This window comes from Somniosus microcephalus, chromosome 14 (genome assembly GCF_052327205.1).
Source record: "Somniosus microcephalus isolate GS21.2 chromosome 14, FLI_Smic_1.0, whole genome shotgun sequence".
NCBI lineage: Eukaryota > Metazoa > Chordata > Chondrichthyes > Squaliformes > Somniosidae > Somniosus > Somniosus microcephalus.
The window spans coordinates 134,695,656-134,710,326 of record NC_141000.1 but is presented as its reverse complement, the minus strand read 5'-3'; the positions used below and the strand labels follow the sequence as shown (position 1 = coordinate 134,710,326).

The window sequence follows — 14,671 nt, the reverse complement described above, 5'->3', positions numbered from 1 at the left end:
GGGAGACGTCTGGCCTGCAGGAGAGCCAGGGGGAGGTGTTGGAGGGGAGGGCCGAAGCTGGTCCCAGTAGGGTGGACGCACGCGGGAAGTGTCCGGCAGCACGCCAGCCTTCTCCCCAGAGGGGGGAGGTGTTGGAGGGGAGGGCCGAAGCTGGTCCCAGTAGGGTGGACGCACGCGGGAAGGCTCCGGCAGCACGCCGGCCTTCTGCCCAGAGGGGGGATGTGTTGGAGGGGAGGGCACAACCTGGCCCAAGTGGGGTCGACGCACGCGGGAAGGGTCGGCCAGCTCGGCAGCCTTCTCCCCGGAGGGAGAGTCCACCCTCCAGTCCGGACACGGTCCTCGCCCAGGAGGTGCGCGTCCTCGATGAGATGTCGGCGGCGTCTGAGCGGCGCCACCAAGAATTCATGGGGGTGGTCGAACAGATGCCTCACGCCATTGAGTCCCTGGCTCAGAGTGTGGTGGCTTTCGGGGAATCACAGGCCAGGGGGTTGGAACAACTCACGGCAGCGCACGACAGGGGTGTCCAGCAACTGGCCGCAGCATACGACAGGGGTGTGCAGCAACTCGCGGCAGCGCAGGACGCGGGTGTGCAGCAACTGGCGGCAGCGCAAGACGCGGGTGTGCAGCAACTGGCGGCAGCGCAGGACGCGACTCGCGAGATGAGTGGTGCCGTCCACACACTGGCAGAGCTGATGCGGGCACATACCAGGGCAGTTCGGGCACTCACTTCTGCCACACTCGCTGTGGCACGGAGGCATCGCCATGGCACCCGCCGCCCTGCTGCAGCACAGCGGTCTGGCCTCCCCCAGTTTGCTGCGCTTGCTACACTGCCAGCCCGGCCGAGTGCCAGTGTCTCTGGCGAGCAGCGCGCACCTGCCATCAGCCAGCTTGCCCCCAATGGTGCTGCCGACACTGCCACTCCCCCAGCCAAGGTGCGACGAGCTGCTGCTAAGACTGATGCTGCCCAGCCACAGCTGCAGCAGTCAGCAGGCGGCCCCTCCCGGGCCAGGCCTCGTCTAGGCCGACCCCCAAGGGCATCTGCCGACACGCTTTGTGGCCCTCATGAGCCTTCCCCCAGCCTCGCCACACCCGCAGGGCCCAGGTTGAGGCGGAGCAGCAGGTCGGCCAGGGGCCGGAGAAGCCTGTCTAAGGACTCGCCCTCTCGGCACACCCATTAGAGTGTGGTGAGAGCGGTTTCTTTTATATTGGGGAGCTTGTGTTGTGGGGGGCATTATTTTGTTAAGGCCGAGGATCAAGGCATTTTTTGTTCTCATGGGGGTGTCTCTGTTGTGGGGGGGGGGCTTATTTTTGTAAGGCCGCTGTTGAAGGCCTTTTGGATGGGCAAGTTTTGTTAGTCCTCCCCAGGTTTTGGGAGTGACAGATGTTTTTGACTGTTTTTTGGGGGTCTTGTCTGTTTTTCTGTTTCATGTGGGAAGGGCCCTGAGTTTGTGAAATAAAGCTTTTGATTTATTCAGCATGTCCAGGTGTCATGTTTGAAGTGGTTTTTGCGTTAACCGGCTGAGGGCTTGCGGAGCGGCTGCCTCAGGTGCGTTCATTGCCACAGGCTATTCCCTGACAGGGGGCCTAGAAGTGTCGATCAATAAGCCCCCGGCGGACGGCCCTTGGCCCTTGTCGCTCCCTCCTGGGCTGGTCCTCCTCCTCCTCCTCCTCCTCCTCCTGCTCGTCCTCCTGAGGTGGTGGTGCAATGCCAGGTGGCAGTGCCTGAGTCCTGCGGATAGCCAGGTTGTGCAGCATGCAGCACACGACGACGAACTGGGAGACTCTATCCGGCGAATACTGAAGAGATCCTCCGGAACGATCCAGGCAGCGGAACCGTTGCTTGAGGACGCCTATCGTTTGCTCGATGATGTTCCTTGTGGCTTGATGGCTTTCGTTGTATGCCTCCTCCGCTGGGGTCCTGGGCGCGCGGAGCGGGGTCATGAGCCATGTACACAAAGGGTAGCCCTTGTCCCCGATAAGCCATCCCCTTGGTGGAGGCTGTGCCTCGAACATGGCAGCCACAGTAGTCTGGCGCAGGATAAATGCATCGTGGCTGCTTCCTGGGAAGCGGGCATTGACAGCTAGGATGCGCTGCCTGTGGTCACACACCAGCTGTACATTTAGGGAATGGTAGCCCTTCCGGTTGCGGTAATCCTCGGCATTGTGGAAGGTGCCCGCATAGCCACATGCGTGCAGTCAATGGCGCCCTGCACCATGGGGAAGCCCGCGATCCTGCCAAATCCGACTGCACACTGCTCCTGCCTCTGTCGGGTCATGGGGAAGGAGATGAATTGGTGTCTCCTCGCGTAAAGTGCATCGGTGACCTGCCGGATGCAGCGATGCGCGGCGAACTGGGAGATGTTCGCTATGTCCGCAGCAGCGGCTTGGAAGGAGCCGCTTGCATAAAAGTTCAGAGCCACCGTGACCTTCACTTCCACCGAGAGAGACGTCCTGCACATCAGCTGTGGACGCAGATCTGTGTGAAGCAGCTGGCAGATCTCTGCAACCACCTCCCTTCTGAAGCGCAGCCTCTTCACACAATGCACCGCAGTCATGGTGAGATAGGACACCTGCTGCCGGTATTGCCTGAGTGGGTAAGGCCTACGTTGCCGACGCCTGATGGCCCCTCTGCGTCTAGGCATGGCTGGCCCTCTCTCACAGCGTCTGCGAGCCCTTCGCACATAATGCTGCAACTGAGGGTTGGCCCCCCATACAGCCCCCATAATAAAGTTGAGAACAGATAAATCACAATGAATCAAATGTCAAAGCACTGGCCAGAAGCCAAAAATACCTCTCCTATGTTGTCCCAAATCAGTAAGCTCTGTCCCTTGGTCTCTGTCCAGAAATCCAAAGCAGTAAAGTCATTGCAGCAAAATGGCTGGGCTTTATAGGTCAGTGTAAGTGCCCTTTAATTTGCGCTCCCCGAGGCCCACAGGGCCTCTTTTGCGTTCCACCTCACAGTTCTTAGCAGCGCCACGCCCACATTGGGCGGGCGCCACTGAATTTCCGGTTTGGGGCGCACAAACAGCGTTGCGCGACGATATGACGTCATAAGCTGCGCGCGCACCTGAGCGGGCGCAAACACTTTGCGCCAGCGCTAAATGTCAACTGAATTTGGGTGTCGGCGCAGATCGGACTGCGTTCAGGCGCTAAGTGTCTAGCGCCGGAAATATAGCCCTTTTATGGCGTTAGCGGCTGGCGCAACCCACTGAATTTCTAGGCCAATAAGTTGAGAGGGGAAGTGAAGAGGAAAATAAGACTGGCAAAGAGAGAATATGAGAGTAGAATGGCAGTTAACATAAAAGGGAACCCAAAAATCTTCTACCGGCATGTAAATAATAAACGGGTAGTAAGAGGCGGGGTGGGGCCTATTTGGGGCAAAGAAGGTGATATATGCTTAGAGGCATAGGGCATGGCTGGAATACTTAATGCGTACTTAGTATCGGTGTTTACTAAGGAAGAGGATGCTGACAAAATATCGGTAGAAGTGGAGATGGTAGACGTAATGGATGGGGTGAAAATTGATAGGCAGGATACACTGGAAAGGCTGGGTATGCTTAGCGTGGATAGGTCGCCTGGTCCAGATGGCTTGCATCCCAAGTTGCTAAGGGAATTGGGTGAGGAGATAGCGGAAGGGCTTGCCATAATTTTCCAATCTTCCCTAGATGCGGGGAAGGTGCCTGAGGATTGGAAAGTGGCAAATGTGACACCCTTGTTCAAGTAAGGGTGTAAGGAGAATCCTAGTAACTACAGGCCGGTCAGTTTAATATCAGTGGTGGGTAAAGTTTTAGAAACAATAATCAGGGAAAAAATTAACAGGCACTTGGAGAAGTTTAAGTTAAGGATTGATGAAACATAGAAGATAGGAGCAGGAGTAGGCCATTCAGCCCCTCGAGCCTGTTCCGCCATTTAATGAGATCATGGCTGTGATGCGCTATCAATTACTCATAAAAGACTGAGAGTTAGAAGAGTAACTAAAGGCTTTTATTAACAACAGAATGGAGGTCTGCCTCGCGTGGTCGACCGGTCCATGATACTAAGGGCTGGGGAGCAGTCACCTTTATACTAGGACCTGTGGGAGGAGTCAGCCGAGGCATGTCCAGGCATGTACACAGTGGAATACAAACAGGACAAACAGGAATACAAACAGTGGTTTACCACATTCACCCCTTGTTTAAAATTGAGTCCGGCGGGGTGAAGTGTATTAAAAGTTAGTGTATTGGAGTCTCTCCGGAGGTCTTGTCTGCCGCTGTGATCTGCGTGGCGACGGCAGGGGTAGTGAAGTTTCCGGCGTCGAGTCCAGCGTAGGCTGTGGCACAGGCGTGTCGTCCTCATAGATGTCGAGCGGGTCGCGGGGCCCAGGCCTGCCGTCTGCTGGGGCTGGATATCGGATCGTGGGGGGGGGGGTGGTAGTGGGTAGTGGGTTACTGCGGCCCCCGAGGGTGCAAGGTCTCTTATGGAGACTGTGTCCTCCCGCCCGTCCGGGTATGCGATGTAAGCATACTGGGGGTTGCCGTGGAGGAGGTCGACCCTCTCGACCAGGGGGTCCGTTTTATGGGTCCTCACGTGTCTTCTCAGTAGGACCGGCCCTGGGGACGTCAGCCATGGCGGTAGCGATGTCCCCGATGTGGACTTCCTTGGGAAGACAAACATTTTCTCATGAGGGGTGGCGTTAGTGGCAGTGCAGAGCAGTGACCGAATAGAGTGGAGCGCATCGGGGAGCACATCCTGCCAGCGGGAGGTTGGAAGGCCCCTAGACTTTAAGGCTAGCAGGACGGCCTTCCAAACTGTCGCATTTTCTCTTTCCACCTGTCTGTTCCCCCGGGGGTTGTAACTGGTGGTCCTGCTTGTGGCAATACCCCTAGTTAGCAGGTACTGACGGAGTTCGTCGCTCATAAACGATGAGCCCCGGTCGCTATGGATATAGCTGGGGAAGCCGAACAGGGTGAAGAGGTTGTTCAGACATTTAATGACCGTGGCACTGGTCATGTCCGGGCAGGGGAAGGCGAACGGGAAACGGGAGTTCTCATCAATAATATTGAGGAAGTACACATTGCGGTCGGAGGAGGGGAGAGGCCCTTTAAAATCGACGCTCAGGCGCTCGAAGGGGCGAGTGGCTTTTATCAGGTGGGCCCTGTCTGGTCTATAAAAGTGCGGTTTGCACTCAGCGCAGACTTGGCAGTTCCTGGTCATGGTCCTGACCTCCTCAATAGAGTAAGGCAGGTTGCGGGCCTTGATGAAGTGGAAGAACCTGGTGACCCCCCGGGTGGCAGAGGTCATTGTGGAGGGCCCGCAGTCTATCGATCTGCGCGCTGGCGCAGGTGCCACGCGATAGCGCATCCGGGGGTTCATTTAGCTTCCCGGGCCGGTACAAGATCTCGTAATTGTAGGTGGAAAGTTCGATTCTCCACCTCAAGATCTTGTCATTTTTGATTTTGCCCCTCTGCTTGTTGTTAAACATAAAAGCAACTGAACGCTGGTCAGTGAGCAGGGTAAATCGTTTTCCGGCCAGGTAGTGCCTCCAATGACGCACAGCCTCCACAATCGCCTGGGCCTCCTTCTCAACAGCGGAGTGTCTGGTCTCCGGGCCTTGGAGGGTTCGTGAAAAGAAGGCCACGGGTCTCCCCGCCTGATTGAGGGTAGCGGCCAGGGCAAAGTCAGACGCGTCGCTTTCCACCTGGAAGGGGATGGATTCGTCCACTGCGTGCATGGTGGCTTTGGCAATGTCCTCCTTGATGCGGTGGAAGGCTAAGCGGGCCTCTGCCGTCAAGGGAAAAGAGGTGGACTTGATCAGCGGACGGGCCTTGTCCGCATAGTAGGGGACCCACTGGGCGTAATAGGAGAAAAACCCTAGGCACCTCTTCAGGGCCTTGAGGCAGTGGGGCAGTGGAAGTTCCATAAGGGGACGCATCCGGTCGGGGTCGGGGCCGATGACTCCGTGTTCCACAACACAGCCAAGGATGGCGAGGCGGTTTGTGCGGAATATGCACTTCTCCTTGTTATATGTCAGGTTTAGGAGTTGGGCGGTGCGGAGGAATTTTTCGAGGTTTGCGTCATGGTCCTGCAAGTCACGGCCGCAGATGGTCACATTGTCCAGATATGGGAAAGTGGCCTGCAACGCATTTTGATCTACCATCCGGTCCATCTCCCTTTGGAAGACGGAGACCCCGTTGGTGACGCCAAAGGGAACCCTAAGGAAGTGATAGAGGCGGCCGTTTGCCTCAAAGGCAGTGTACTGGCGGTCCTCAGGGCGGATGGGGAGCTGGTGGTACGCTGATTTCAGGTCAATGGTCGAGAAGACGCGGTACTGCGCGATCTGGTTGACCATATCAGCTATACGGGGGAGTGGGTAGGCGTCCAGCAGGGTGTAGCGATTTATTGTCTGGCTGTAGTCGATGACCAGGCGCTGCTTCTCGCCGGTCTTAACGACCACAACCTGGGCTCACCAGGGGCTGGTGCTGCCCTCAATAATCCCTTCTTTCAGGAGCCGCTCCACTTCGGTTTTAATGAAAACCCTGTCCCCGGCACTGTATCGCCTGCTCTTTGTGGCGATGGGCTTACAGTCGGGGGTGAGGTTAGCAAACAGTTGGGGGGGGGTGACTCTGAGCGTGGAGAGGTTGCACCTGGTGCGCGGCGGGCAGTTTGGAAGCTGCTGGCTGCGGACTGTGAGTGGGGGTAGGGGTCCACCGTACGCCATCGTAACACTTTTAAGGTGGCACTGAAAATCTAACCCCAGCAGGACGGCAGCGCAGAGGTCAGGCAGGACCAGAAGTTTAAAATGATCGTACACGGTCCCCTCTACTACGAGTGTCACCACGCAGTAGCCGCCGATGTCCGCCGACTGGGACTCGGAGGCCATAGAAATCCGCTGTTGCGCAGGCAGGACTGGGAGAGAGCAACGCCGCACCGTGTCGGGGTGGATGAAGCTCTCCGTGCTCCCAGAGTCAAAAAGGCAGATTGTATCGTGACCATTTACCTTAATGTCCATTGTGGAACTGGCCAGTTGGTGCGGTCTCGCTTGGTCCAGTGTAACGGATGCCAGCGTAGGGGTCGGTGTGTCGCTGCGGGTATCAGATGAGGCAGTGTCGGGGGCCTGCTGCGTCCCGGCTGTCGTCCAAGATGGCGGCGTCCATGATCCCCATGTGGCTGGAGGCGTCCAAAATGGCTGCTGTACCGGTGATTCGCACATGGCCGGGGAGGTCCAAGGTGGCGGCCCGCATGGCCCACACGCGGCGCTGCTGGGGTTCGGGGTGGCTTTGGCCCTGCAGATGCTAGTGTAGTGTCCCTTCTTCCCGCAGCCCGAGCAGATCGCGTTTTTCGCCGGGCAGCGCGCTCTGGGGTGTTTTGCCTGGCCACAGAAGTAGCATTTCTGGCCTTGGGGCACTGCTGTCTGGCCTTGGGACACTGCTGCGGTAGTTGGGCCGTGGCTGGGGTGGCACGGCGCTATGAGGCGGTCCTACCGTGTCCCAGGCTGTCATTCCCCGCGGCGTCCACGGTGCAGAGGAGTAGGCATCCATGCCCTGGTAGGCTGCATCCAACGATAGTGCGAGTTCAGAGGCCTTGTTGAGGTCGAGGTTACTCTGCTCCAACAGTCGCTGTCGGGTGTAATTGGATCTGTGGCCCGCTACAAAAGCGTCCCGGATAAGTTCCTCTGTGTACACGGCGGCCTTTACATCCTTACAACCACAGGCCCGGCCAAGCACAGACAGTGCCTGAAGGTATTCCACGGTCGATTCCCCAGGTTGTTGTTTACGACTCCCCAGGAGGTGCCTGGCGTACACTTCGTTCACTGGGCGCGTGTACTGGTCCTTGAGGAGCTTGATAGCGTCCGCGTACGAGGTCGCGTCTTGGATGACCGAGTACACTCGGTGGTTCACTTTGGAGGTCAGGACATCCAGTTTGTCCTCGTCCGATTTGATTGCTTCGGAGGCGGTCAGGAATTTTTCGAAACACTTAAGCCAGTGAGTAAACTTGGTGGATGAGTCCGCCTCCCGATGATCTAAGTCCAGGCATGCTGGTGTGAGGATCTTCTCCATTATAAAAATGTTGTTAATAAAATTGATGCGCTATCAATTACTCATAAAAGACTGAGAGTTAGAAGAGTAACTAAAGGCTTTTATTAACAACAGAATGGAGGTCTGCCTCGCGTGGTCGACCGGTCCATGATACTAAGGGCTGGGGAGCAGTCACCTTTATACTAGGACCTGTGGGAGGAGTCAGCCGAGGCATGTCCAGGCATGTACACAGTGGAATACAAACAGGACAAACAGGAATACAAACAGTGGTTTACCACAGGCTGATCATCCAAATTCAGTACCCTGTCCCTGCTTTCTCCCCATATCCCTTGATCCCTTTAGCCTTAAGAAATATATCTAACTCCTTCTTGAATATATTTAATGAATTGGCCTCAACTGCCTTGTGTGGTAGAGAATTCCACAGGTTCACCACTCTCTGGGTGAAGAAATTCCTCCTCATCTCAGTCCTAAATGCCCCATCCCTTATCCTTAGACTGTGACCCCTGGTTCTGGACACCCCCGCCATCGGGAACATCCTTCCTGCATCTAGTCTGTCTAGTCCTGTTAGAATTTTATAAGTTTCAATGAGATCCCCTCTCATTCTTCTAAACTCTAGCGAATATAAGCCTAATTGACCCAATCTCTCCTCATACGTCATTCCTGCCATCCCAGGTATCAGTCTGGTGAATCTTCGCTGCACTCCTTCCATGGCAAGAACATCCTTCCTCAGATAAAGCGACCAAAACTGCACACAATACTCAAGATGTGGTCTCACCAAGGCCCTGTACAACTGCAGCAAGACATCCTTGTTCCTGTACTTAAACCCTCTCGCTACGAAGGCCAACATACCATTTGCCTTCTTAACCGCCTGCTGCACCTGCATGCTTTCCTTCAGCGACTGGTGCACAAGGATACCCAGGTCTTGTTGCACTTCCCATTCTCCCAACCTATTGCCATTCAGATAATAATCTGCCTTCCTGTTTTTGCCACCAAAGTGGATTACCTCGCATTTATAGCCCCTTTGGGATCCTCAGAGAAACACTGCAGAGCCAGCCCAAGCTCAGCTACAGCTTCTATTTTTAGCCTGAGGCCGGATGGTCCCTTTAAGGGTGAGTGCCGGGCGCAGTCCTTTTAATAGCAAAATACTGCGGATGCTGGAAATCTGAAATAACAGAAAATGCTGGAAATACACAGCAGGCCAGGCAGCATCCATGGAGAGAGAAACAGAGTTAACGTTTCAGGTCTGGGACCCTTCATCAGAGCTGGAAAAAGCTGGAGATGTAACAGATATTAAGCAGGTGCAGAGACAGGGGGGAGGGGTTTAGGAGGAGAGGAAGGAATTGAAAGAACATCCTGTGAAAACCCTCTCTAGATCTTTTCATTGCTAACTGTCGACGTGACATCGGCCGTCTCCATTTCTCTGCTCCCCTCTCTCACTCCAACCTACCTCCCTCTGAACTTGCAGCACTCCGTTCTCTCCTGCTGATAAGGGTGGTGCTGTTGTTGTTTGGCGAACCGACCTACCGTGCGGAAGCTGAACGCCAACTCTCCAACACCTCCTCCTACCTCCGCCTGGACCATGACCCCGCTAGCAAACATCAAGCCATTGTTTCCAAGACTGTCACTGACCTCATCTCCTCTGGAGATCTTCCCTCCATGGCCGCCAACCTCATAGTCCCCCAACCCCACACAGCCCACTTCTACCTCCTTCCCAAGATCCACAAACAGGACTGCCCTGGTAGACCCATCATTTCAGTTTGTTCTTGCCCCACGGAACTTATCTCTTCCTATCTCGACTCATTCTCCCCTTGTCCAGACTCTTCCCACCTACATTCGCGACTCTTCCGACGCCCTCCGTCACTTTAACAGTTTCCAGTTTCCTGGCCCCAACCATCTCCTTTTCACTATGGACGTCCAATCCCTCTACACCTCCATCCCCCACCAGGACGGCCTTCGGGCACTCCGTTTCTTCCTTGAACAGAGGCCCAACCAGTCCCCATCCACCACCACTCTCCTCCGCCTGGCTGAACTTGTTCTCGCATTGAACAACTTCTCCTTTGACTCCACTCACTTCCTCCAAATTAAAGGTGTTGCTATGGGAACCCGCATGGGCCCTAGCTATGCCTGCCTGTTCATGGGGTATGTGGAACACTCTTTGTTCCAGTCCTACTTAGGTCCCCTCCCTCACCTCTTTTTCCGGTACATTGATGACTGTATTGGTGCCGTTTCCTGCTCTTGCCCTGAACTAGATAAGTTCATTCACTTTACTTCCAATTTCCACCTTTCCCTCACCTTCACATGGTCCATCTCCGACTCTTCCCTTCCCTTCCTTGACTTCTCCGTCTCCATTTCTGGCGATCAGCTTTCGACAAACATCTACTACAAGCCCACCGACTCCCACAGCTACCTGGACTACACTTCCTCCCACCCCGCTTCCTGTAAGGACTCTATTCCATTCTCCCAGTTTCTCCGTCTCCGCCGCATCTGTTCTGACGATGCCACCTTCCATACCAGTGCTTCTGACATGTCTTCCTTTTTCCTCAACCGAGGATTCCCCTCTACTGTGGTTACGCGGCCCTTGACTGTGTCCGTTCTATTTCCCGCACTTCTGCTCTCACCCCTTCCCCTCCCTCCCAGAACCACGATAGGGTTCCCCTTGTCCTCACCTTTCACCCCACCAGTCTCCACATTCAACAGATCATCCTCCGCCATTTCCGCCACCTCCAACGTGATCCCACCACCAAACACATCTTCCCCTCACCTCCCCTTTCAGCATTCCGAAGGGACCGTTCCCTCCGCGGCACCCTGGTCCACTCCTCAATCACCCCTAACAGCCCTTCTCCTTCACCTTGCCACCTTCCCGTGCAAGCGCAGGAGATGCAACACATGCCCTTTTACCTCCTCCCTTCCCACTGTCCAGGGCCCCAAACACCCCTTCCAGGTGAAACAGCGATTTACTTGTACTTCTTGCAATTTAATATACTGTATTCGCTGCTCACGATGCGGTCTCCTCTACATTGGGGAGACCAAACGCAGATTGGGCGACCGCTTTGCGGAACACCTCCGTTCAGTCCGTATGGGTGACCCTGAGCTTCCAGTCGCCTGTCACTTTAATTCTCCACTTCACTCCCACTCTGATCTCTCTGTCCTCGGCCTATTACATTGTTCTAATGAAGCTCAACGTAAGCTCGAGGAACAGCACCTCACCTTTCGATTGGGCACTTTACAGCCTGCCGGACTCAACATCGAGTTCAACAATTTCAGATAATAATCCCTGCCCCCATTTTTCATGCAGTATGATTTTGCCATTCCCATTTGCAACATTTTCACAGCATGTTCTTTCAATTCCTTCCTCCCCTCCTAAACCCCTCCCCCCTGTCTCTGCACCTGCTTAATCTGTTACATCTCCAACTTTTTCCAGTTCTGATGAAGGGTCCCAGACCTGAAACGTTAACCCTGTTTCTCTCTCCACGGATGCTGCCTGGCCTGCTGAGTATTTCCAGCATTTTCTGTTATTTCAGCGGTCCCTTTAATGTTCGGGAAACCCTGCGGGCGGTGCCCAGCCCAGCCTGCACCGGATTAGCCAGCTCTTCCCGACGCGGTCACGCTTATCACTGACGTCAGGCCCTGCTTCGCCATGGTAACCGTCATCGGTGATACGTCAGCGGCGTCGCCTTGGCGACCACTTCTGTCATTCACCCGCTGCATGCGTCCGTTGTTGACGTCAGCAAGACGTCAATCAGGAGCGGGGTAGCAGCGCGAACGGGGCCCGGGAGCGCACCAATCAGCGGGGAGCGGGACCGGGACCGGGCCAATCAGGGGGGTCCGAGAGCGGGACCGGGCCAATCAGGGGGGTCCGAGAGCGGGACCGGGCCAATCGGGGGCCCGAGAGCGGTAGTGGGAGCAGGTCCCGGAGTGTCTCCAGCAGCGGCTCCCGGGCTCGGCCATGGTGATGACGGATTGCGAAGGGTCCCCGGGCCGGGCTCTGAGAGTCGGCTTTTATGACATCGAGAAGACGCTGGGAAAAGGCAACTTCGCGGTGGTGAAGCTGGCGCGGCACCGGGTGACCAGGAGCCGGGTGAGCAGCGGCGGGACGGGGTAGATGTGGGGCCGGGTGAGCGGCGGCGGGACGGGGTGGATGTGGGGCCGGGTGAGCGGCGGCGGGACGGGGTGGATGTGGGGCCGGGTGAGCGGCGGCGGGACGGGGTAGATGTGGGGCCGGGTGGCCGGGCCGGGCTGCAGACTGTTTGAAATCCGCGCTCTTTTTCCAGGTTGCAATCAAAATAATCGACAAGACTCGGCTGGACCCCAGTAACCTGGAGAAGATTTACCGCGAGGTGCAGATCATGAAGCTCCTGAACCACCCGCACATCATTAAACTATACCAGGTACAGAGACTGGGGTGGGGGAGAGAGAGAGAGACTGATGGGGGGGTGGGGAGAGAGAGAGACTGATGGGGGGGTGGGGAGAGAGAGAGACTGATGGGGGGGGGAGAGAGAGACTGATGGGGGGGTGGGGAGAGAGAGAGACTGATGGGGGGGGGGAGAGAGAGAGACTGATTGGGGGGGGGGAGAGAGAGAGACTGATTGGGGGGGGAGAGAGAGAGACTGATGGGGGGGGGAGAGAGAGACTGATGGGGGGGGAGAGAGAGACTGATTGGGGGGGGAGAGAGAGACTGATTGGGGGGGGAGAGAGAGAGACTGATGGGGGAGAGAGAGAGACTGATGGGGGGGGGAGAGAGAGAGACTGATTGGGGGGGGGAGAGAGAGAGACTGATGGGGGGGGAGAGAGAGACTGATTGGGGGGGGAGAGAGAGACTGATTGGGGGGGGAGAGAGAGAGACTGATGGGGGAGAGAGAGAGACTGATGGGGGGGGAGAGAGAGAGACTGATTGGGGGGGGAGAGAGAGAGACTGATGGGGGGGGAGAGAGAGAGACTGATGGGGGGGAGAGAGAGAGAGACTGATGGGGGGGAGAGAGAGAGACTGATGGGGGGAGGGAGAGAGACTGATTGGGGGGGGAGAGAGACTGATGGGGGGGGAGAGAGACTGATTGGGGGGGGGAGAGAGAGAGAGACTGATTGGGGGGGGGAGAGAGAGAGAGACTGATTGGGGGGGGAGAGAGAGAGACTGATGGGGGGGGGAGAGAGAGAGAGACTGATGGGGGGGGAGAGAGAGAGACTGATGGGGGGGGAGAGAGAGACTGATGGGGGGGGGGAGAGAGAGACTGATGGGGGGGGAGAGAGACTGATTGGGGGGGAGAGAGAGAGACTGATGGGGGGGGGAGAGAGACTGATTGGGGGGGGGAGAGAGAGAGACTGATGGGGGGGGGGAGAGAGAGAGACTGATGGGGGGGAGAGAGAGAGAGACTGATGGGGGGGGAGAGAGAGAGACTGATGGGGGGGGGAGAGAGAGAGACTGATTTGGGGGGGGAGAGAGAGACTGATGGGGGGGGGGAGAGAGAGACTGATGGGGGGGGGAGAGAGAGACTGATGGGGGGGGAGAGAGAGACTGATGGGGGGGAGAGAGAGACTGATTGGGGGGGAGAGACAGAGACTGATGGGGGGGGAGAGAGAGAGAGACTGATGGGGGGGAGAGAGAGAGACTGATTGGGGGGGAGAGAGAGACTGATGGGGGAGAGAGAGAGACTGATGGGGGGGGGAGAGAGAGAGAGACTGATGGGGGGGGGAGAGAGAGAGACTGATGGGGAGAGAGAGAGAGAGAGAGAGAGACTGAATGCATTTCCTCCTCAAATGCGAAAAATTCAACACCTCAAGAAACATATTATTCAACAAGCTAAGCCAAACAACCCCAGATTTCAAGGAATTGGATGACCTGTCAAAATTGAGATTGGTCCTGGGAGAAGGAGACAGACCATACCTTGGGGCCAAATATGTAACAACATGTCACAACCTGAGGACTGTTTAAATTAAGACTGTTTAAGAATTAATATTGAACGTACCAAATGAAGTACAAAGACTGTTTAACATTAATATTGTTTAAAAGTAATATTGTATGTACCCAACAAATGTCAAATCGATTGACACCTACAGAATGTTTGAAAATGTACCTTTTTGCTATGTAAGCTTTGGCAATATGGTTCTCTGTAAACTTTCATGCCAATAAAGCATTTGAATTGAATTGAATTGAATTGACTGATTGGGGGGGGGGGGAGAGAGAGAGAGACTGATTGCGGGGGGGGGGGGAGAGAGAGAGACTGATGGGGGGGGAGAGAGAGAGACTGATGGGGGGGGAGAGAGAGAGAGACTGATGAGGGGGGAGAGAGAGAGACTGATGAGGGGGGAGAGAGAGAGACTGATGGGGGGGGGAGAGAGAGAGAGACTGATGGGGGGGAGAGAGAGAGAGAGACTGATGGGGGGGGGGGAGAGAGAGAGAGACTGATGGGGGGGAGAGAGAGAGAGACTGATGGGGGGGGAGAGAGAGAGACTGATGGGGGGAGAGAGAGAGACTGGTGGGGGGGGAGAGAGAGAGAGACTGATTGGGGGGGGGAGAGAGAGAGAGACTGATGGGGGGGGGAGAGAGAGAGAGAGACTGATGGGGGGGGAGAGAGAGAGAGAGACTGATGGGAGAGAGAGAGAGAGACTGATGGGGGGGAGAGAGAGAGAGAGACTGATGGGAGAGAGAGAGAGAGAGACTG

The 14,671-nt window shown here is 56.0% G+C and overlaps 2 protein-coding genes across 4 annotated transcripts in view; one reads left to right on the top strand and one right to left on the bottom strand.

Moving 5' to 3' along the window:
• Window positions 1-3,962: 3,962 nt before the first annotated feature.
• On the bottom strand, window positions 3,963-10,399 carry LOC147107932 (uncharacterized). Its single transcript, XM_086007356.1, has 2 exons — window positions 6,977-10,399; window positions 3,963-4,632 (listed from the first exon to the last, which is right to left on the bottom strand). Exon 1 carries the CDS (start codon window positions 8,034-8,036, stop codon window positions 7,272-7,274), a length of 765 nt encoding a protein of 254 aa, XP_085863482.1. The 5' UTR covers window positions 8,037-10,399; the 3' UTR covers window positions 3,963-4,632; window positions 6,977-7,271.
• Window positions 10,400-11,786: 1,387 nt separating this feature from the next.
• The window catches only part of sik1 (salt-inducible kinase 1), a 32,974-nt gene continuing 30,089 nt past the window's right edge, over window positions 11,787-14,671 (top strand). Inside the window, exons 1-2 of one of the 3 annotated variants that reach the window (XM_086007353.1) lie at window positions 11,787-12,093; window positions 12,287-12,403. In XM_086007353.1, coding sequence (XP_085863479.1) covers window positions 11,962-12,093; window positions 12,287-12,403 — 249 coding nt within the window. In that variant the 5' untranslated portion in view covers window positions 11,787-11,961. The remainder of the gene's footprint in view (window positions 12,094-12,286; window positions 12,404-14,671) is intronic. The other 2 variants (XM_086007354.1, XM_086007355.1) reach the window with 2 other exon arrangements.